Consider the following 24044-nt stretch of genomic DNA (forward strand, 5'->3'; position numbering starts at 1 on the left):
ATACTTATAATAAGCTGTTATATAATTTTATAATAAAATTATAATAACTGAAGAGTATAATAAAAAGAGTATAATAAAAAGAATATAAATAAAAGAGTATAATAATAAAAATGAGTAAGAATAAATACGAAATTATTTTCTTATTACAATCTTATTGTATATATTCCGAGAATATTCTTAGAAATCAAAAGTTTACTATATTTCGGATAATTAATTATAAATTCGACAAGTTACGCATATTTTTGCTTATATCAAGAGACACGGGTGGTGTCTCGACGTCAAGTCGAAGTGCAGCGAAGTTCGCGTAGAACGGCGGCGAGACGCCCGTGGCGTCTATTTACGCGAGACCCCGGGATAAACTCGGTCTACATTTTCATATCTCAGCAATGATTGCATCGATTAAGTTTTAACTACTTAATCGATAGCTGAATATCAAATTATATCAGAAAAGTGTTTTTATTTTTTTTCTCCGTGTTCTACAAATTGAAATATCATGCGACGCAATCGTGACGCAAAGTTCAAATTGGTAAATTTAAGAATCGTCCTGGTCGTCGTCGACCGTGATTCTCCTTTTTCTATCGCAAGAGGCGCTAATGAACGTCTCTGTATGACAGTTCTTGCAGCGCTCATTTTTTTTATTTGATATATCTTTGACAGGTGTCCTTCATGTGAAGTTGTACATATTGGTTAATAAAAAAGAAGATATAACGTGTCACATATAATAGTAAGTAATATTGTAATATATAATACATTGAAAAAATAGAATAAGAAATAGAAATAGAAATAAAATTAGAATCAATTTTATTTTATTTTTTTTTTTTTATTACGTCTTGAAGCTGAATAAATATACACATCAATAAACATAAACATAAATAAACATAAAACATACAAAAATTAAACACGGATCAAAAGAGAGTATTTGATAAAGTTATTAGCACTATTAAATTAAATAAATCAGTATTACGATTACATGTTAGCGGTAAAGGTGATACTGGAAAACGTTTTCTAATTAAGACTATTAAATGTTGTATAAAACAAAATCTTAATAAAGAAACTGTTGTAGCAGCACCTACAGGTATTGCCGCATTTAATATAAACATTTGACAATTCACAGATTGTTCCAATTACCTGTTGAACATGATTATACTATTAAATATAAACAATTATCTGATCATGTATTGAAAGTTTTACGAGCGGATTTAAATGATGTTATACTTTTTATAATAGATGAAATATCAATGATATTTAATTAACTTTTAATGTATATACATTTTCGATTATCCAAAATATTGTACTAAATGTAATGATGGCTGGTTTGGTCGAAAACAAATTCTTTTATTTGAAGATCTTTTTCAGTTACCTCCTGTACGAAGATTTTGTTTCTGTTAATTTATTGAAAGAAAAGATTGATAAATATATTGGCACTTTAGGAATCATTAATTAAACGTCTAATGGATGGATAGACATTGATGATGCGCAAATTAACAAGAAAAAATGGCCTAGAGGAGCAAAAAATGTGAATATATTTTTTTTACAAAAGATTATTAAAAAATAATGACTGAATACTGATTATTTTTTCTAGTATATATAAAGTATAAAAATGTTTCAAATATGCTAAATAATAGATATTATTTGTTACTAAAAAAATAAGTGATATCCTAATAAAATTATCTGTTGTACCCCGGATGGGCTACAACGTTATTATTAGGGATAATCGGGTTCGTCAAGCCTAAGGAGTTGAAACTCCGAGCAGGATCAAAGGAATGTAGGGGTCCTCTTGAAATCACTAACACACATTTTCCTTTAATTTGATTGATTTATTTTAACAAGAACACAAACACATGATATTACATTGTTATATTTCTCACACACGATTAAGCGTCGTCGGGCGGCTCGGCGCGTCTCATGTTATTCTGGCGGCCGACGACCGAGTGTGACACCTGAGATGCTGATAATACGGCTCGCGTGAACTTCGCGACGGGATTCGGTAATATCTTGTGCGACTTTTATAATTTTGATTCCGAACGACTTATAATTTCGACTCCGTCCGACTCCGCCTTGTATAGCCGATTATGTAGACTGGTTGATGTCCGATCAGCATTCTGATTGGTTGCGTGATACGATTGATCGCGTGATATTGATTGACCAATATCATGCTCGGTTATCAGCAAATTGAGGAATTTGCTGATAAGCTTTTCGGAATATTCTCGCGCAATGCTGTGATCTTTCGAAAGACTGATCGCAAGTTTGCCAATCACGCATTTGTGTCGTCTTTCAAAAAACTTTTTCCGAAATTCATGCGGACTACTTTTGTTGTCATGCGGACTACTTTTACTATTAGTTGTAGATCTAGCTACAACATCCCCCCTCGTTAGTAAAAGAAAATGGAGGTACAACGTTTTCACTTTTACAAAATTTTTATCCCGATATATTTTTTGTATAATCGTTTGTTTAGTATCGCGTACTTTCGCTTCTTCTAACAGCGCGATCTATAATACGTAACACTATTTCTGCTTAGCTCTACTAATATTTGTTTAATAGTTTTGTTGTTTTTTATTTTTCAATACAATTATTATTGTTATGATAGCGATGGTTATTATTAATATTTTGATATAGGACATACAAAGTGTTTTTATAAAATATCTCATTAGTGTTTATTTCATTATTCATTTTGTTTAATTTCTTTGTTAATTCTGTCAGGTCTGTCGGGTTTTGTACAACTTTTAATTTAATTTTTTCCGCTTTGTTCGCCTTGAGAGTTTCGCTCAGTATTGTAATGTTATAATCTGGTAGATAAGTTTTATTTCTTTTCCATGATTGGTAATTTTTGATTTTATTATTGCGTCCGCTGTAACTATTTTACAATTATTTGATAATGTTATTTTTCCTGTATTTGTAATAGTTTTACGCATTTCTTTATTATTTTTACATGAGATTGTAATAATTTGTTTTGTAGTATAGAATATAACCAAAAGCGTGAATTATTTAAGGTTATCCATATGCTATTTTTTATTAATACATATTTAATTTTACAATTTTTATAGCGGTTATCGGTTCCTATATAGATATATATATATATATATATATATATATATATACATTTCACATAATGAATCGGTCTTAACATTGCTGATCGGGAAAATTTGTTCACACAAATAGTTTGCATTTACTTCTTTACATTCTCTTAACTTTTCGTTCAGTCTTGCGTACATGTCTATCTAAGGCTATTAGTAGGTTGTTGATTTCTATTAATGCGGACATGTTTTGCTTGTGTGCCGATAACGATATTATGTTTAATATTTCGTATATTGGAAGTGAAATTAGTGGGAAATGTAGGATTGTATAAACGTCTATTTTGTCGCAGTGCGCGCTCATTGTCGTTACTTTTTCCATCGTGGTACAATCGTCTTCCCTTATTTTAAATGGGAAATATAATCCTTGAGGTATTTGTGTTATTGCTTTTTTAAGGTTTTCAATTATCTCTTCTAATGATATTAGTCGCGTGTAGTATTCCATTTTTTATCGCAGTTAGATATTTTAGTGTCTTCCGCGTGTTGTATCAATTCGTCAAATATTGCATTGGTAATTATAAAATGTTCCTTTATGTTTTCGCTACTTATTTCCGCTGTTATTGTCGTTTCTAATTTTTTTGATTGCATCTAAAACGTTTGATTGCAGCTAAAACATTTTCGTTATTTTGAATTATCTTTTCGTGATTGTTTATATGCGCTATCGTCGCATTTATAATTTTAATTTGATTTTTTATTATGTGCTCTGTCGTTTGCTGTTTATTATGTAGAATATTTAATTGTTTGTTGATTAATTTTCTGTCATCATTGTCCATTGTTTCAAATAATGTCTTGGCAACAGTTCCTATTCTATCTATCAGTCCTCGTTTCGTTTTCATATTTTGTGTCTTATACAGAGAGTTTATTCTTTTCGTTAAATGTTTTAGTCGCTGGTAGTTATTTTCAATTATGTTATTATAATTGTGACATGATCCTTTGTTTGTAAGTTGTAGTATAGTGCATACGTTTTGTATTTTAAGAATGTATTCTTCTATTTGTTCTGCTTGCTTTTCGATTGGTGAAATATCTATTCTTATAACTATTTCCAGAAATGAATTGATTATGTTCAGTTTTCCTATTTCCTCGAAATATATCCCAAGGTGATGTTTGAAGTTCTCTATTTCAAATGGTCAATAATTCAATAATTTCTTTTCTCCTTCCATAGCTCCATTGGTTATCCACATCTTTATTCTAAATTAATTTTAAAATAAAATTTCTTATTTTTCATGAAAAGTTTGCGATGTTCGAAATCGGCGTTTCTTTTTTATCGTATTCCTTGGCATAATATTATTTTATTCTTATTTCGTTTTCTTAATTAAAAAGATTCTTCTTTGGACCTGTTGAGCTTGCTTTTTATAACATTTGGTGTCTTTTTTAGCGGTTACTTTTGCTGGTCTATCTTTTTTATTATGTCGGTGTTCCATATGAACCTTCTAATATTTCATCTTTTTGCGATGAGCCTTCCGACTGCATCTCGTCAGTTGTCGAGACGTTTTCCTCGCATTCGACATGGACTCCCGTGAAAATCTCTCCGAGCGCGACGCATCGCCGCCGGTGTTTGATGACGGTGCAGCGGCGGAAGCGTCGTTCGATGACGATGAGTTTGACATGATAAGTGGATGCTGAAGTAAACTTAATTTCTAAATGCCCCTGCCGCTCGGGTGCATTTCCATCGCGTGCGAGAGTGGTTGTGGATTGTTAACCATTTCTATAACGATGGTGTTTTTCACATCGGCGAGGATTCTATTTGATATATTTCCAATGATCCGCCCGGTAGAATTACAGAATTGTCGTGGTCTGTAGAACTCTACGAATTATTTATTTATATGCCTGAAGCAATTTTGGCTGATGTGGAGTTTGATGCGGAAGATGACCCGGTGGATGATCCATTGAAGGGTTTGCCAGCCAACGATCTGGACGAGGATGAGCTTGCCGCCCCCGCCGGGTAGCTGTTATTCGAACTCGAAGATTCGACTTTTGTTATTTTTAATTTTTTAGTGTAGTATTGTAATGTAGTGTGCTGTTAGTTTATTTTTAGTATATGGATTTATTATTGGGCGCTATTATCTGTGTCATCTGGATCTGCTGGGATTTTTTTGTCGGTAAGTCCCACTGTTTTTTATTTTTTATTATTTTTTTTTATTATGCGCTTTTATTCTATCTCTTTTTTAATTCTCAACGAACGCTTTGATTCGGTTCGCGTGTATGTTTATTTTTCGGCAGCCCATTTTTATTTTATAATTTACGTCGCCCGTTTTTTCTAGAATTACATAGGGTCCGATCCATAACGCGTCTAATTTTTTCGATCGTCCTCGTCGAACTATTTCGTCGAACAATAGGATTTTGTCTCCCTTGTCCCCCCTTTGTCTCTTCGAATGTGCATATTTTTGTTTTTCTGTCGTTTTTGTTGCTTTTTGTTTTTCCTCTTTGACGTTTTCTTTCGCTATTTGATTCGCGGCACGTATCCTTTCGCGGAGTTCTTGCACATAATCATTGTACGTGTACGTTGATTGGGTGAGTTGGTTAGGACCGTAGGTAGCGGTGCCCGTAAACCAGTTCGAACGGCGTGAAACCTGTAGCGATGTGCGGTGTCGTGTTATACGCAAACATTGCATACGGTATCCACTCATCCCAGTCTGTTTGGTCGTCGTTAATATAGTGTAAATATTCGGTTAATGTCCGGTGTGATCTTTCAAATGTTCCATTTGTTTCCGGATGGTAGGCCGTTGTTTGCAATTTTTGTATTTTTAATAATTTACATGTATTTTTAAATAATTCGCTGGTGAAATTTGTTTCTTGGTCGATCAGGATTTTATCTGGGATTTCATATTCTAGTATTCTTATCACAAACTCTTTAGCTATTATTGTCAGTTCTTGATTTTGTACCGGTATTCCTTTGCTAAATTTTGTTAAGCTGTCCTGAAATGTTAATATATATTTGTTTCCTAGTGTCGTTACAGGCAAGAGTTCTAGATATCGAACACGCATTTTTCAAATGATTTTGGCGTATCTGTTAGTATTAAAGACGCTTTAGCGCGTCGTTGCAATTTATTCTTCTGGCAATGTTCGCATTTTGAGATGTATTGTTCTCGTTTTAATCCTGGCACTAGTTGTGATGTAATCGTATTCTTATTTATTGTCCGTTCAACGCCCTGGTGTTCTCCTACAGGTGCGAGGACAGGAAACAAAGGAAATCCTATTAGAGAGAAGACAGGAGAAAAAAGAAGTGAAAGTAGAAAATTTATTGACGAGGTAATAAATCAGGAGACACGGTAGTGTCTCGGGTGTCAAGTCAACCGAAAACACTGCCGTGTGACTTTACGCGAGTTGTCGAGGTTCGAGCATCTGAAATTATCGAATCTCAATAACGGCTATACTGATCAAGTTCTAAGTAGGCTTGATCGATAGCTTGAGTCCGACTTGCATAATAAAAGTATTTTTATTTTTCTGCTACGTGCCCTACAAGCAGAGATATTGCTACACAAAATCCAATTTGGAAATTTTTACTTTAAGAAACGTCATTATCGTCGCCTTTGTACGGCTGCAACGTCTGTCACGAGATGTCATTATTAATCTTATCGACCCGGCGGATTATCAGACTGATAAGTCAGGGTTATTGTAGAATCTAGCGAATCAATGTTCGCTGGGTCTTGCAGTGACCCTGATTTATCGGCTTGATTTATCCGCTGAGTTGATAAAATTGATTGATGTAAACACGGTAGTGTTTTTGATTAGACTTCTCGGGTATCAATATAATAATAAATACGCGTATATTAAAATTAAAAAGGAAACATTAGCAGTATTAATAAATTGCATACTACTATTATTCTTTTTCTGCACGTCCGAGTGGTGGCCAACGATGTTGACGTTCGCGGCGAGTTTGACAATTTGTAATAATTACGGAATGTAACTCATGTTTGTATCTATACTTTGCAGGTAAGTTTTATTTTTCATTTTATCAGAGAACAAAGATATTATTCTTTTATTCAATCTTATCTACATACTCTATTATGTCACTTTAGAAAAATCAATTTCAAATCGAATAAAAATGAAAATTTGTCAATTAAAAAAATAACATATCTAGAGAACTATACATATATTATAATTTTGAATCATATTTCTAATCAACTATTTATTATTAGACAATTACACACACACACACATATATATATATATATAATTGCAAAATTTACAAAGAATTTAAAGATTGATATTTGATAATTTCCAACTTATATTGATCTTAAACTATTTAATAACAATATATATGTGTGTGTGTATATATACATATTGTTTGATCGGATTGCATGGATGATTATTTAAGTTTATTATTTCTTCCAATATATATATATATATATAGAATATATGAAATAATAAGATTACATGTTTATTTATTAAGTATATATATATATATATATATATATATATATATATACACTATGAAATTACGTTTTTTTTAAAAAAAGGTAAAAAAAGGGTGTTAAGTATAGTGGAATACTTCAAAATGTCTGATATCACTATAAAATTACCTTTTTTTTAAAAAAAGATAAAAAAAGGGTATCAAATATAGTAGATATTGCCAACTCAAATGATTGTGTAAAATTTACATAAAAGATTTGATATCAATAATTGGCGCCAAGTTATAGTCTTACAAACATGAAGCTACAAGTCTATTTTAGTCAAATTATATATTTCAATCGTATAAAAGATTTGATAAACCATTGTTTTAAAAAATTAAACTCAAGTAGTTTCTTTAATTTAAAAATAATAAAAACCAAATTATATCTTTCTATCCATTAAAAACTTTTTTTTCTAACCCAAGTGGTAGTAATTATTTAGCTTTAAAATATTTTTATATCACAAAATTGCTTTACTCAATTTACGTTTTTATTACAAAGAATTATAAAGTAACAGTATAAAATAAATGATAAAATTTTATTTAAATAAAAAAAATTTTTATGTAAAAACACTTGGCGCTGCTCATACCTCTAAAAAGAATATGAATAAGATGTGTGTGTGTGTGTGTGTGTGTGTGTGTGTGTGTGTGTGTGTGTGTGTGTGTGTGTGTAATTATAATTTAATCAAATCAAATAATAAATTTTGCCTTTATTTGTAACATTCAAATAATCTCATCATTAGTTTTGCATTTTCGTTTGATCTAAGCAACGCCAAGTGTTTTTACATAAAAATTTTTTTTATTTAAATAAAATTTTATCATTTATTTTATACTGTTACTTTATAATTCTTTGTAATAAAAATGTAAATTGAGTAAAGCAATTTTGTGATATAAAAATATTTTAAAGCTAAATAATTACTACCACTTGGGTTAGCAAAAAAAGTTTTTAATGGATAGAAAGATATACATATAATTTGGTTTTTATTATTTTTAAATTAAAGAAACTACTACTTGAGTTTTATTTTTTTAAAACTGGTTTATCAAATCTTTTATACGATTGAAATATATAATTTGACTAAAATGGACTTATAGCTTCATGTTTGTAAGACTATAACTTGGCGCCATTTATTGATATCAAATCTTTTATGTAAATTTTACATAATCATTTGAGTTGGCAATATCTACTATACTTGACATCCTTTTTTTATCTTTTTTTAAAAAAAAGGTAATTTTATAGTGATATCAGACATTTTGAAGTATTCCACTATACTTGACACCCTTTTTTTACCTTTTTTTAAAAAAAACGTAATTTCATAGTGTGTGTGTATATTTATATATATATATATATATATATATATATATATATATACTTAATAAATAAACATGTAATCTTATTATTTCATATATTCTATATATATATATATATATATATATATATATATATATATATATATATATATTGGAAGAAATAATAAACTTAAATAATCATCCATGCAATCCAATCAAACAATGTGTATATATATATACACACACACATATATATTGTTATTAAATAGTTTAAGATCAATATAAGTTGGAAATTATCAAATATCAATCTTTAAATTCTTTGTAAATTTTGCAATTATATATATGGAGAAGGACGTAGATTGATTAAATAAAATAAAGGAAAAAGAGTGAGCAATTTTAAATGGAAGTCTAAAGAAATTAGCTCAGGTTATAAATTACATTATAGGAAACGACAGAGCATTAAAAGAGATAAAAGCGGTAGAAGAAAAAAATAGAACGAAGTCGGACGATCTACCATTGGAGATGGAATCACAGAAGAATAAGAGAGGAGATAAGAAAATAATAACGGAAATAGAAAAAAGTTTGACAAAGATTGGACAAAGTAAGGAATTATCAGTAAAATTGCAGAGGATGAATGTACTGAGGATACATAACCAGAAGACATATAGAACGAGATAAAAAAAGATAAAAGGAAAATATAGAAGAAAAGATACTATGGAGACTAGAAAAGAAGGCACAATAAGGAATGGAAGAGAAAGAAAAGAGATGTTATGTCCGTGGTTCGTTCTGGATGAAAGATAATATCTCTCATCAGGAGGAGGAGAACTCGGGTGGACGCACGGAACCTCTTCTGTTCTCGCGGAACGACGTCGTGAGGTCGGTCCGCGAGTCGAACGCGCGTTAAGGGGGCAGGGATCGGGTCAGCGTCGGTGACGTTATTACCCTTGCCTGCGCTCGCGCTATCGGTGGTCCGTTTTTAGGTCAGAGAACCGAATTTCTTTTTCAGGGATGGACCTAGTGCGATCCTCAGGGAGCCGGGAACGGCTCGGGGTCAAGGTTTAGGATAAAGAAATTAAGACGGAATTCGGGTTAACTAATTTAATAATAATAATTAAAAAATGAAGTACAATGTTTTCTTTATGTACATCAAAAGGGTTAAGATACTGGTTACAAAAAGAAAAGAAAAAATTTTATACATAAAAATTTGAAATATTGTAAATGACAGCAGACAAAGGAAAATCTGGATTTATATACCCAATTGTTCCAATTGGGGTAAAAAATTGGTGATCGCGAGCATGTCGATGGGATCGGGTTGCAGGTGTGGCGGGGGATTAGGGTGCGCGGTGCGGAAAGCCTTGACTGGGACGACGTAGGGAAGAGGATCACGGGAAATATACATAGGGATGGTATCAGTGATTTGGTGTTTTGAGATCTGATCCCAAAACTGACTGTCGGGTTTGAACTTTCTTTTGATGAAGAAGGTGCCAGGAAGTGGATGGATGGGAGAGCGAGGAAATTGGCGGACGAGATTAAAGAACTTCTCCACGTCGAAGTTCTCCGGAGTGCACTGTTTTTCGAATTCGGCCGCGGAGCGGAGGGCGGTGGTGTATTGATGTAGCGAGATGTTGGCTAGCCCCGGTTCTACTTCTATCAATTGCTCCGCGAGTTCTTCGGCGTGGCAGGTTTCGCGACGAATCCGCTTATTCGACTTCTCCCGACGGTGTCGCAATGCCCGTTTCGTTCGTTTATTCGGGATGGCGTTCGTTTGGTTCACTATGTAAAAGAGAGTCAGATGAAAGAGAAATTGAGGAATTGAGGAGATAAGGCAGCTTCACCGAATCAATCGGCGGCTTGCCAGGTTGGAATGTTGTGGAATTGGGGGAGGCAGCTTCACCGAGTTAATCGGCGGCTTGCCAATTTGGAATGTTGGAGTGTTTTAATGAGACAAATATGTAGAAGTCGCGAACCAAACTGCCAGTTACCGCGGGAAAAAATGACAAAGTTGGACTTACTTTTATTGTAGCGGCCGCTGGTGATGGTCGAGAAGTACAATGGCTGGATCGTCGAATCACACGAAAATATAAGAATCGCGCACAGATTCTAACTGACAAAAGAGATTTGTTGACAACTTCGGATGGTCCCGACCGTGAAGCCGTGGAGCGATGAGAAGCGGGAAGAGAGCGATCCACTCTAAGTCGCGGTTTTTAAAGGGTTCCGAAGGGGTGGGAATATCTGAGGGTGTGATAGATTTCCGTGTTGGCTTGTCGAATGATAGTTTAGGAAAATTGTGAATATAGAGGAAGGAGGAGAGTGGTGTTCTGTGAATTGTGGTTGTTTTCATATTTCCAGATTTCCTAGCGAATGATAGAATTAGTTAATAAAAATTTTCCCGCCAGTCCACACCCTCAATCGTTCATTGGTGTGGCCGCCAACGGCCACTAATCGTTTCTTCTTGACTGGCGTTTTTTTTTTGTTTCCCCACCAATTTGGGGAGTGTCACCTTCGAACGATCCGACGCGTTTCTTATCCGTTAGGAATTTGCTTTTGTTAATATTAATTTTTTATTGGTAGGTGGTAGGTCATAAACTTGTCGGTGCCGACAAGGCTGTTTACCCCAAGAATTTTTTTTGATAGTGAGACATATCTCGAGAGAAAATTTTGTTTATTTAGGGTTTCTTTAGATCGTTCGAAGTGCTCCGTTTATAGGTTAGCAGCCGTTGTTTTTTTTTCTTCCCGAAAGAGAAGAATTCGTGAAGTCCCCCGGACGTAACAGAGAATTTAAAAAAATATTAAGATTTAAAAAAAAAGTGCAAAGACGAATATAAAAAAAAGAGGAAGAAATATAAAGAATGGTATAAAACATAAAAGAATATAAGGAAGAAGAAGAGTTAAAGATATAAAATATAAGCAATGAAAAGGAATGAAGTAATATCGTTACCAATCCATTATTTAAAAAAAATGACATTATAAATAATGCGTTATTTCCTAAACTTGAATAATACATATATGAATATATTAGATTACGTTTAAATAACTTTTGTCATGCAATATAATTGTCACGCAATATTTTATAAAAATGAAACACTGTAATGTGAAATATTTTTTTATATATTTTACTTGTTTACAAAAACTTATTTTTACTTTAATATGTCGAGTCTTAACAAATTAGTTTGCAAATATATAAATAGTAAGTCTAGATTAAAGAGATCTTTATTTATATATCTTATTGTTATATATATATATAACAATACATATTGATATTGTTATAATATTAAATATCTTTTATGAATTTGCACAATCTATTTTGTAAAAAATTAAAAAAGAATTCTATATTATGACTATTTTTGTAATAAACTAATAAAAATTGTAATAAACTAATAAAAAATGAAAAATTAATAACTGTAATATATAAATATATTAATAACTGTAATATATAAATGTATAAATATATAAATTTGAATAAGAGATTATAGTCAGAGTAAAACACATTTTTATAATAATCCATAAAAAAATCTATGACATATTTTTTCTTAGTTTCTATATATCGTCTTATATCTAACTTAAGTATATTTACGAATATATCGTTGTATTATACATGGGATACAATGAAATTGTGTGACATATTTTCATAAGTAATATTATAAATATATAATGATATATTACAATATTACACTAATTAAGTATTCAAATTTCAAATTTCTAACAGAAACAGATGAATGTGCGCAATCTAATTATTTTATAATTTATTTTATATAAGCGAATAAATTTCAATAATGCGCAAATATATGGTTTGCCAGATATATTAATTATTTACTTGCAAATAGTATAGTATCTTTAATATAGTATCTATCTAAAGAATTTGTAATTAAACGTTTTGAAGTTTTACATTTTTCAGATAGGATACGTCATAACATCCAAATGTTAATTCTTAAAATTAAAAAGTAGCACTTTCCTTCCTTTGCATCGGTCATTAAAAATATAATTTATTTTTGAAAAATAATTTATATATTTTTTATATATAAATATAAAAAAGTATGTAAACTTAATTATATTGCATGTAAATTATATTTACTATCGTATAACTTGCTTTTATTCTCTTTTTTATCTTTATAAGAAAAATTAAAGAAAGTTAAAATATTTGCATTTTAAGTTTTTGTATTGTGTGTGTGTGTGTGTGTGTGTGTGTGTGTGTGTATGTGCGCGCGCGCGCGCGCGCGTGCGTGTGTGTAATAAGAAAATACTTTTGTTAAAATACTCGTCTCACTTATGGATGCATTTTTTACATACTAACAATTTCCATGGCACATTGATGGAAAGAATACACACACACACACACACACACACACACACACACACACACACACACACACACACACATGCGCGCGCGCATACACTGAAGTTAATTAAATTTGATAGTACATGTATGTATTATTTAACGACGTAGATATTATTACAGTTAAAACAGTATTAAGCATCACTCCGGAGTTTAATTATAAATAAATAATTACACTATATTGTATCTTATTTTTAAAATAATTCAATAGAGTGCACAGACTAAGTTCTTTGGTCCATCTCGCGATCATTAATCATCACGTAACTAGGATTACTGAAGCTATCTGGCATACCTCTTTTCAAATCATTCTTCTGTATTGGCATATTGACATAATTGTCCTGTGTACTGATGATAGGTGGTGCGTAATCCTTCTTTCTCGAATCTACTTGTTTGGTCATGTCATTCTTATCTATGTCATTCAGATCTATTAGATGAAGATTCCGCGGTGTATTGCAGTAACCAGAATCTCGATCGATTGATTTATCTTTCGTCTGATTTTTCATCGCTTGTCTCTGTCTTGCAAACTCTGCTCGTCGTTCTTGAACATTGATTGGTTTCAAATAGGGATCTTCCTCGTGTTTCAGCATGGGAGATTGTTCGATTGCATCTTCGGAATCTGATGCGGGCGACGGGAACTCAAAATGCGAATGATTTTGATTAGATCTAGGACTAAATATTCCGGATTCGTCCGTCGGACTCATGCTGGGATTCATGCATAAATACGATGAATCCGTTATGTCTTTCGAAATAAATGTGTTTACATAATCGTGATTCGGTGACGATAGAGCCGCATGATCCGGCGCGGACATCATTGTTAAGTAATCGTTTTTGCCACTTTCCAGATTCATCGTGTTCATGTCCATGTACGGTGTATTTAGGATGATATAATGCTGGAATAAAAAATATTTTTATTATATGATATATTTTCTTTGAAGTAATTTTTTTTAAAGATTCGTTTTATTACACTCAATTTTTTGTTTGTATAACGTTACTACAGAATAAGAAGAGAAAAAAACTCACCATTTTTACGTTTTCCTCCAATAAATTTCCAATATTCTCCACAAGATCTGTAAAACTTGGACGTAGCGTGGGTTTGGCCTTCCAGCATTGTAACATTATGTCATATATTTCATGAATAGCATAATCTGGTTGCTCCATTCTGTAGCCTTCAATCAATTTTTGATATTGTTTTTCGGCCTCCATGCCAGGATATGGTGTCTCAGCCAGAGTGAAAAATTCCCAAAGCACTATACCGAAGCTCCATATATCAGATTGTGTTGAGAAAATTCGATCTCTAATCGATTCAATGGCCATCCATTTTATAGGCAACGGACCGTCACCTTTTTTTTTGTAATTACCATCTTTATACATAGTTTTTGCGAGTCCAAAATCACAAATCTTTACTATATTGTGTTCCGCGAGTAGAATATTTCTTGCTGCTAGATCACCATGCAGCACCTAAAGGTATACGTACATATTATCATGAAAAACATATTTGTAATATAGAAAATATTGTTTTGAGAAATTAAAGATATAATATTTAAGAATATAGTCTAAGCACATAAATTTTATTTAACGGATACAATTTTGGAGATTCAATTTTTTATATTACTTGCCACCAAACAAAATGCTAGCAGATTGGCAACAAATACGATCAGATATTGACTGCAAATCCATAACCATCTGTGCCCGCATTAGGCTCATTAGGGATTTATCGACAAAGATGCTGACATGCTATACAAACAGATTGGCAGCAAAAATCGAGTAGAGCCTGTCATTATGCATATTTAAACACAATAATTGAAAAACTATCGCTAAATGGCATCCGTTTCATGCAAAATTTATCAAACTATATAAGCGAAATCATAATCAAAATTTAAACATGCATTTATTATTTATGTATTTTTATGTATATATTTGATGAAAGACGTAATTGTCCAATAAGAAAGTTAAGACAAGCTCTGCTCGAGCCACCAATTTATTCGCCTAGTAGTCTCAACAGACTTTGTCATATTTTTTAAGACAGTTTGCTCACATCGTCAGATATTATAGACTCTGTGTACAATTTGTTGCCTTTTTGCAATCAAATGATGGTAACAGGCTCTACTCAGTTTTTCTAGCAATCTATTGGCATAACATATCGGCAGACTTTGTCCTATTTTTGAGGGCTGTTTGCTCACAATGTCAGATATTACAGATTCTGTGTGCAATTTGTTGCTTTTTTGCCATCAAATATTGGTAGCAAGCTCTACTCAAAATCTATTTCTGCAGGTTTTACTATTGACATTGTGATATGTAATTCTAATTTATTCCATAAATATTTTGTTTATTAATTAATAATTTTAAAATTAAAATATCAATGTTTAAAACTTGTTATGATTCATTTTGCGAGTTTGCAATTACTTATGTCAAAATACAACTTACCCTTCTTTGACTAAGATATTCCATTCCACGTGCTACTTGAAATGCCCAAGACAATAGATCCTGAGTGCAGATTGGTTTAAGATTTTGATCTTTATAATCACCGCGATAATTTGATCTCCACCCCGGTTGTGATGAATTATTGCTGAGAACACAATCATCTTGCGAAAAGTTGATCTCTTCAGAGCCTGGACCCATTCCCGGACAATATTGAACTACTACATCGGTGTCTGAATTTGCACTGAGACTGCGAGAAAAGGATAATGCTGCATATTTTACCCTGCTGCATGGGCAGAAGAGAAAAGAAGACTTATTAAACCGCAACCCCTTGCATGCGCCATTTTGTACGTGTGCATTTTATTTAGCAGTATATATTTTTTAAGCACAGGATATAGTTAATCAAGCTAAAGTTCCTGAAATTTCTTATAAATTAAGTCATTAAGACAAAATATTTTTGTTAATATTTTATAGACATTTACTTTGTTGAAATGATTAGTTTTTCTAATAGCATTTTCGGGTGAAATAGATCCTAACCCGAATTGAGTGCACTATTTATATCTAAAATGAGATGGATATAGAATGAGAGCATTGGAAAAAAAAGAAGATCTCGTTTCAGGTGTAAGTAGTGCACCCAACCCAGGTTAGGTTCCACGTCATCCGAAAACGCTATAAGATATTTTTTAATGAAAAGAATATTTAGTTTTACAATTAATTTGCATTGCATTTTATAAAAGCGTGAATAATAGTTTTAGACGCAATCACTTTAGAATACGTTCAGAAATATACGTCGAAATATATATTATACTGTTTATACTATTTATTAATAAAAGAAGCATGACACTTGATGATATAGGCTATGTTTAAGGAGTATACTATTAACATCATTCTATTTTTATTGTTCATCAAACATAAATCGAAGATAGAATGACGCTGGTAGCACACTCTCCGAAAGTTATAGAACGTAGAATAATGATTAATAAATACCTATTATTACTGTTGATACTAACAGTTCTTGTTAATATATCCATACCTATAGTAAAATCGAGCTTTCCAGTTTTGGGATCAATTTGATTAATGAAACTATTTCTATGCCTTAAAAGGTAATTATGCAAATTACCAAAACGGCAAAATTCAACAATTACTAGCAGTTCACCTATTATAACATAAAAATTTTAATTACCAACGCTTCTTAAATAATTTCATCATCTTTAACTTAAAATTAATAACACAAATTTTTTAAAAATGCAATGTGTTTGATAAAACATTCAATCACTTAGAAACATTTTTTGTTTTTTATATGATACATACGTTTGGAAATATTTTTAGTGCAAGCGCCAAGTAGATTGACAACATTTAGATGTTTACCAAGATGCACCATAATTTTTAATTCGCTCGCAAGTGCACGAACATAAGTTGGATCAGTGGTTCGACGAACCATTTTGACGGCAACAGTGGTGACAGTTTCATTTTCACATATTCCTTGCGCTTCCGCCTTCATCACTACTCCAAACGCACCACTGCCCAATTGTTTTCCTAAAATTAATTAATAATTAATTGAAATTAATTAATTCAATATATATAATATGATAATTAATTGATTCAAAGTATGTACAAATCCTACTTCCATTAATTTTTCCCTCATTTTCTACAATTCAATTTTAATTTAATTAAATTTAAATTCCTTATAAAATATTTCTTCAACAGTATAATATTTCATAAATTACATTTTATACATATATATATATATATATATATATATATATATATATATATATATATATACAAGGTATCCGACATCGGTCATATTACCTTTCGTGTACAGATACTGATAAAACTGAGTAGAAAAGTTCTCTATCATTTTGCAATTTTCGCGATAATTATCGAGTTATTAATTATTAAAAATCACCGTATTAGCTCGGCTCACCGGCAAATGCAAGCGCGCGGTAAGATCATCGTTGATACTTCCGCCCGGCGATCATCGTTGATAGGCGCATGAGGAATTGTTTACTTCAAGCGGCTCGTGCATAGCTATTGCTGTTTGAAGTTGTTGGTTGCAAGCGACATTGGCTACGCTTTCATCTACATATGTTACGTGCTCCACGCGTGCCTAGTAACGGCGAATGCGTATCTTAATGGGCGGTTTTATCTCACCGCGCGCTTGCAATTTGACTATTTTCATAAATTAATAACTCGTTAACTATTGCGAAAATCGCAAAATAGTACAGGACTTTTCGATTCAATTTAATCTGCTCTACCAGCATATGACCGCTTATTTTTGGGGGGACACCCTATATATATATATATATATATATATATATATATATATATATATAGAATTGTATGTATATAATTGTAATTTCTATATGAACTATCTATATATTTTATATATGTATGTATATATATATATATATATATATATATATATATATAGATAGATAGTTCATATAGAAATTATAATTCTGAAATGTTTACATTAAGGCTTTTGAGTACTCAGCTAAGAACTCCGCGTTGACGGTAGTGATGTACTGTCGCGATGAAAAATAAAAATAAAAATAAAAGTTCATTCATCCTTATTCATTTTATCCTTGTTCTTGTTCATTTTTATATAAGTGACGTGCGGGCAATGAAATTTTTTATCACAACTATTTTCTTAAAGCTTGGTTCTCTCGCGGCGCGAGATGGGTTGTGTGACGTCAGAGGCGAGAAATAACATATAAAAAGTTTCTTACGTCGTATAGCTTTGTATTTTTTCCTTAAAAACATGATATTTTCGTATTCTTAAAACTTATAAAAAATACCAGAAAGTAAGATATCTGTCCAATAAATCACGTAAAAGTATAAAATAACAAGTATAAGTATAAAAAGTATAAAATAAATCTTGAAATAATGGTACACTTAGCTTAGCTAGAAATTATCAGATCACTAGATTTAGTTGTTTCTGACGTCATAATTCAATATGACTGCAGAGAGATAACCGAGCGTTAATCGTGCAGATGTGATTTGTTTCGAGGAAGTCCCAGTTGCGCACAGAATAAATCGGACACAGCAGGTTGAATGAATCGGACACAGGTCCAAACGGATACAATAAGGAACGGACACAAGATAGTTGAAATCGGACACAATAACAATCGGACAAAGTGACAACCGGACACAGTAACAATCAGACACAGTAGGAAATGGACACATAGTAGCTGCAATCGGACACAGTAACAATTAGACACAGTGACAATCAAACACAGTAACAATTGGACACAGTGACAATCGGACACAGTGACAATCGGACACAGTGCCAATCGGACACAGTGCCAATCGGACACAGTGCCAATCGGACACAGTAGGAAATGGACACACAGATAGTTAAATAGATAAATAGATAAAAGAATCTGGCAAAAAAACACAGCGATCTGCTTCGCGAACCGAGATATTAAGTGTTAAAGTTGATGACTTTTTGGGTAAGAAATCTGTCATAGCGACATAATGCAGCAAACTGAACATGCATTGTCACTCTGTACGCGTGATAGGAAGGGTTCGAAGGGCGAAGCTCGCTGGTGGAAGGGTTAGGGGGGGCGACCTGTCCGATTGGAACTGTGTCCTATTGTCACTGTGTCCGATTGCAGCTACCATGTGTTCATTTCTTACTGGACCTGTGTCCGATCCATTCAATCTGCTGTGTCCGATTTATTCTGTGCACAACTGGGAGTCACTCTTTGTTTCGTGCTTACCAGATTTGTAAAAATGGGCGACAGCTAAAATTATCTTTGGACATTACATGTAAAAGCATTTTTTCCACTTCTTTCAACAGATCAAATCGTGTATTTTCTGCTTGAACAGACTTCATTTCACGTGCTTTTTACAACTATTTATTGATTATTCAGGAAGAGAAAGAATAATAGCCGTCCATTTTCACAAGTATCTTAAAGCCATATTAGGTGTTATTTTAATCAAATATCTCTTTATTTTTATTTTTGCAGAATTAGTGCAATAAACTTTATAGTATTATTTCTCGCCTATGACGTCATGATTTCCAATATGGTCACAATGAATACTTAGGATCCTTAAATCGGAATTCTTGATATTTATTGTGTAAAATCCAATCGTTTACCGAGTTTCAATCGTTCCCTAGGAAATTCCCACTTCTTATCATACGGAAGTAATTCCGCTTGATCATCAACTGTCAACTCTGGATTTAAACATTCTAAAGCGCCTTCTTCAAAATGCATAAGTCCCGCTTCCATCAATTCCTTCCTCATTTTCTGTATGACAATTTAATTTTAGTTAATTAATTAAATTGAATTCTTTATAAGATACTGTTTTATAGTATAATATCGCACTCGAATTATGTTTTATATATATTTTATATATATATATTTCTATAGAAATTGATTATGGAATATACAATTTACCTTTTCACGACGAACTTTAATTGTAAAAAAGATCGCTAAGATCACTACGATAAAACATAAAATAGCTATTGAAGTAACTAATATTATATCCATTTTCTGCCCTGTAAAAACTTTTAAGTTGTTAATCTGCTTTTAATATTATTTAATATTATTTAATATTAACAAACATTATATATTTATTTATAAAGCTTACATTTCGTACTTTTTACCATTATCTGTTGAAAAGTTTCGTTGGTGCCTAATCGGCTAATAGCACGACATAAATATTTTCCGCTATCATGTTGCTTCAAATATTTAATATGGAGTTCTTGATAATTAAATTTAAACAGGTACTGGTCATTTTCCTTTAGCAACATGTTATCCTGAAAGTTATTAAAATATAAAATATAAAATATAAACATAGTATCGCATTTTAATAGCCATTTTGTTAAATGAGAATAACTGTAAATGTATATGTACCTTGTACCACAAAATTGTTGGTTTTGGCATTCCATTTGCAAAACATTGCAAAATTACTGTTTTGTGACCTTCGGCGATTATATCGATAGTTTTTACGTTAGTTTTATTCAAATTAGTTTTAATAAAAAACGGTGGTATCGGATCTATATAACATTAAACATATAAAAATCTAATGAGAATATATTTTGTCATTGTAAACAGATCTCGATTAGGAATAATAATTACAATAGATAGATAAATGATAGATAATTTTATAATTATCATTTTTTTATAAAAAAAATTTATTAAAATATTTTTAAATAAATTGATTATACCGTGAACAATTAATTTGTACTGTGTGTAATCATCTTGCAAAAAACCTGCATCTTCATTAGTTGATTCACCCACATTTATAAATTTTCCATTACAAAAGTAATTTTGAGCATCTGATTCTTGAACATTACTAAGCTTTATTGTTGATCGATAAGTGAACGGAGTTCTATGTTGTATGATCTGTAATCTTTCTGAAAATAATAATAATAATAATAATAATTAGTACACATCTACATTAATAACAATTAATATATGTCTATATTAAATCACTTCTTAACTTATTCTTATTATTTCATGTATTTATTATTTATTTATTTAAGTTTTAGTCAGCTTAAAATATTGATTAAAGACTTGATATACATGAATGTCTCTATTCATTCACTTTCATTTTCTCATTAGTTTATGCTATTTCTTTTTCTTTCTCTCACGCTTTTATTTCAGTTGTTTGATTTTCCTTATCCACAATAACCCCCGCCCCTTTTTCTTATTTTGTTAAAAATCATTCGTTACATTTTTTTCCTCTATGTTTCGTTTTTACTACATTCTATCATATGTGTGTGCTTCAACATATTGTTGTAGCCAGGCCTACAACCAATAATAAAAGTAGTCCGCATGGCAACAAAATTAGGTTGCACGAACCTCGAAAAGTCTTTCGAAAGATTACACAAATGTGTGATCGCCGAAATCGCGACCAGTCTTTCGAAAGACCGAAGAAATGCATCGCGAGAATATTGCGAAAAAGCTGATCAGCAAATTCCTAAATTTGATGATCAAATCGGGCGTGATATTGATTGATCAATATCACGCAACCGATCGACGCAAACGATCAGAATGCTGACCAGGCATCAATCAAACTATATAACCGGCTACACAAGGCGGAATAATCAGAGTCGGGAATCAATCAAACATTACGTGTCGTTCGGAATCGTTACTATAATTATCGCGCAAGATATTACACGAGCACAGCGAAGTTCACGCGAGCCGTACTATCAACGTCTCAGGTGACATACTCGGTCGACGGCCGCCAGAGTAACGCGATACGCGCCCGCCGACGTTTAACCGTGTGTGAAAGAAATAATATAAGCAATCCAAGAAATTGTGCAGTTGTTAAATAAATCAAGTATCCTAAAGAAAGTGTGTTAGTGATTTCAAGATTTCCTTCCATTCGTTCGATCCTGCTCGGAGTCCCAACTCCTTAGGCTTAACGGACCCGACTATCTCTAAAAATTAACGTTGTAGCCCATCCGGGGTACAACAATATCTTTATTGCATATTCTATATTTCTTTTCTGTTTTCCAATTAGTATTTGTCAACTAATACTTCTTTCTTCGTTTTCATAATTCTCTCTTTTCATCATTCTCTCACTATCATTTTTTTGATAATTTCCATTTATCTTTTCTTTTTTTAAAGAGTTTTCTTACCTATAAATTGCCTATATAATAAAAATAAATTTGCTTATATCTTGCGTTGTATTTTATGTATTTTATTTCTTTTATTCATTTCCTATTATTCTTGTTTTTTGCTTCTATTTTTTGTTTCTATTTTTTTATTACTTTATTTAATAATCTTTCTTCATCTTTTAATTAGCTAAATCTTTTTAAATTCATTCTTAATTTCTAAAATAATTAATTTTCTTATTCTATATCCTTCTTTTTTCCTTTTTTTATCATCTCTAACTAGCAATTGCTTGCTTATTCTAGCTTTCTGTGAACCTGATAGCTTTTTTTCAACATGATTATTTTCAATCTTTTTCTACTTATTTCTCTTAATATTAAATATCCTAGAGTGCAAATTAGTGCAATCTAAATCAAGAGTCTATCTAATATATCTTATTTTGCATGGCTTTCCATACTTTTGACTCTTCCCAACTTCAGACCTCTGTCCTATATTTTAAAATTGGTAAAATAAATATATCTAATAACCATAAAAGTCTTCTAAAAAAGTCATCCTTAAAGTTACTTTTCGTTATTTCTCATATTTTTTCCATTATTAAAATTGTTTTTTTTTTATTATTTTTATTTATTTGATTCTATTTCCTAAAAATATATTCTAAATATATCATTTTATTTCTTTTATTTTTTTTATTTTCTTCTTTTCTTCATATTTCTTGCTTTCTCCTTTTTTTTCTTTTAAATATCATTATTTCCTATTTTTCTATATTTCAACGTAACAATATTTTACGTTTTATGTAGTTTTCATCAACTTTTTTATAAGCGTCTTAAAGGGATTCTAAACTGATGAGCGAACTCCGACGAAAACGTTCACACACACATGCATATCTTTTGGATAAGGCTACGCGATGTAATCGCTATTCTAGAGCAAAGAAAAATTTAGACATAATCAAGGACTTTAACATCGGCAACAAAACAAAGATAAAGACAGATCATGGGCTAACGAAAGAAGGTGACCACAGGTATTAGACAAGGTGACAGCCTGAGCCCCATGCTTTTCAACTTGATCATGGACGAAATTATCCGAAGTGTCAGTGAAATAGGCTGCGGATATAGAAGGGAAAACCACACGCTGAGGATATTGTGCTACGCGGACGACGCCGCACTCTTGGCAGAAACGGAGAATGACCTACAGCGATTCCTATATAAATTTAAGACGACAGCAGAGAAATTCAACATGATCATGTTAATTGGAAAAACCGCGATGGTGATCGTTAAAGATTTGATGCGATGCAAGTAGTAACTGGTGATAACATTATCTAACAGGTCATGAAGTTCAACTACCTAAGAATAGAAACGGCAAGTGACAGGAATATTACTGAAGAAGTGCGAACACAAGCTATTAAAGCAGCAAGGATATCTGGCTACCTCAGGGACGTTATATGGCGAAACCAGCATATGAGCGCGCGAAGCAAGATTAGAATCTATAAGACCTGTGTAAGACCGATCCTCACTTATATAGCTGAAACAAGAGCAGAAACATCAAAAACCAAAAGAATAATGAGAGCAACAAAGATTAAAATACTGAGGACCATCAAAGTGTAACTCTTAGGAAGTAGATAAGAAGCGAGATAATAAGAAAGGAACTTGAAATCTAGGATGTAGTGAAATGGACAAGAGCACGCCAATGGAGAGACCATATCGACAGAATGGCCCAGAGAGAATAAACAAAATGGGCAAAGACACACAGACCAAGCACAACTCGGCCATCAGGCAGACCATCTAAACACTGAGAGTTGGACGTCAGGCTCACAAAAGGTGTGACAGAGACAGAAAAAACAGGACAATAGTTCTACCATATGAAGAAGAAGAAGAAAACATATACATCTAAACATACATAAATACATTTATGTATACATACATACACTCATAAATACATTTCTGTACACACATGACACACATATGAACAAATTTTCA

At 32.0% G+C, this 24044-nt stretch overlaps 1 protein-coding gene across 3 annotated transcripts in view; it reads right to left on the minus strand.

Moving 5' to 3' along the window:
• Window positions 1-11838: 11838 nt before the first annotated feature.
• Pvr (PDGF- and VEGF-receptor related) overlaps window positions 11839-24044 on the minus strand; it is a 39944-nt gene continuing 27738 nt past the window's right edge. Inside the window, exons 13-22 of one of the 3 annotated variants that reach the window (XM_089078122.1) lie at window positions 20679-20867; window positions 20365-20507; window positions 20108-20267; window positions 19906-20006; window positions 19605-19755; window positions 16811-17035; window positions 16487-16655; window positions 15506-15785; window positions 14102-14539; window positions 11839-13971 (exon numbers count right to left, since the gene is read on the minus strand). In XM_089078122.1, coding sequence (XP_088934248.1) covers window positions 13303-13971; window positions 14102-14539; window positions 15506-15785; window positions 16487-16655; window positions 16811-17035; window positions 19605-19755; window positions 19906-20006; window positions 20108-20267; window positions 20365-20507; window positions 20679-20867 — 2525 coding nt within the window. In that variant the 3' untranslated portion in view covers window positions 11839-13302. Of the gene's footprint in view, window positions 13972-14101; window positions 14540-15505; window positions 15786-16486; window positions 16656-16810; window positions 17036-19604; window positions 19756-19905; window positions 20007-20098; window positions 20268-20364; window positions 20508-20678; window positions 20868-24044 lie in introns of all 3 variants that reach the window. The other 2 variants (XM_089078123.1, XM_089078121.1) reach the window with 2 other exon arrangements.

Source organism: Pogonomyrmex barbatus, unplaced genomic scaffold (assembly GCF_055798465.1).
Source record: "Pogonomyrmex barbatus isolate J1 unplaced genomic scaffold, ASM5579846v1 scaffold21, whole genome shotgun sequence".
NCBI lineage: Eukaryota > Metazoa > Arthropoda > Insecta > Hymenoptera > Formicidae > Pogonomyrmex > Pogonomyrmex barbatus.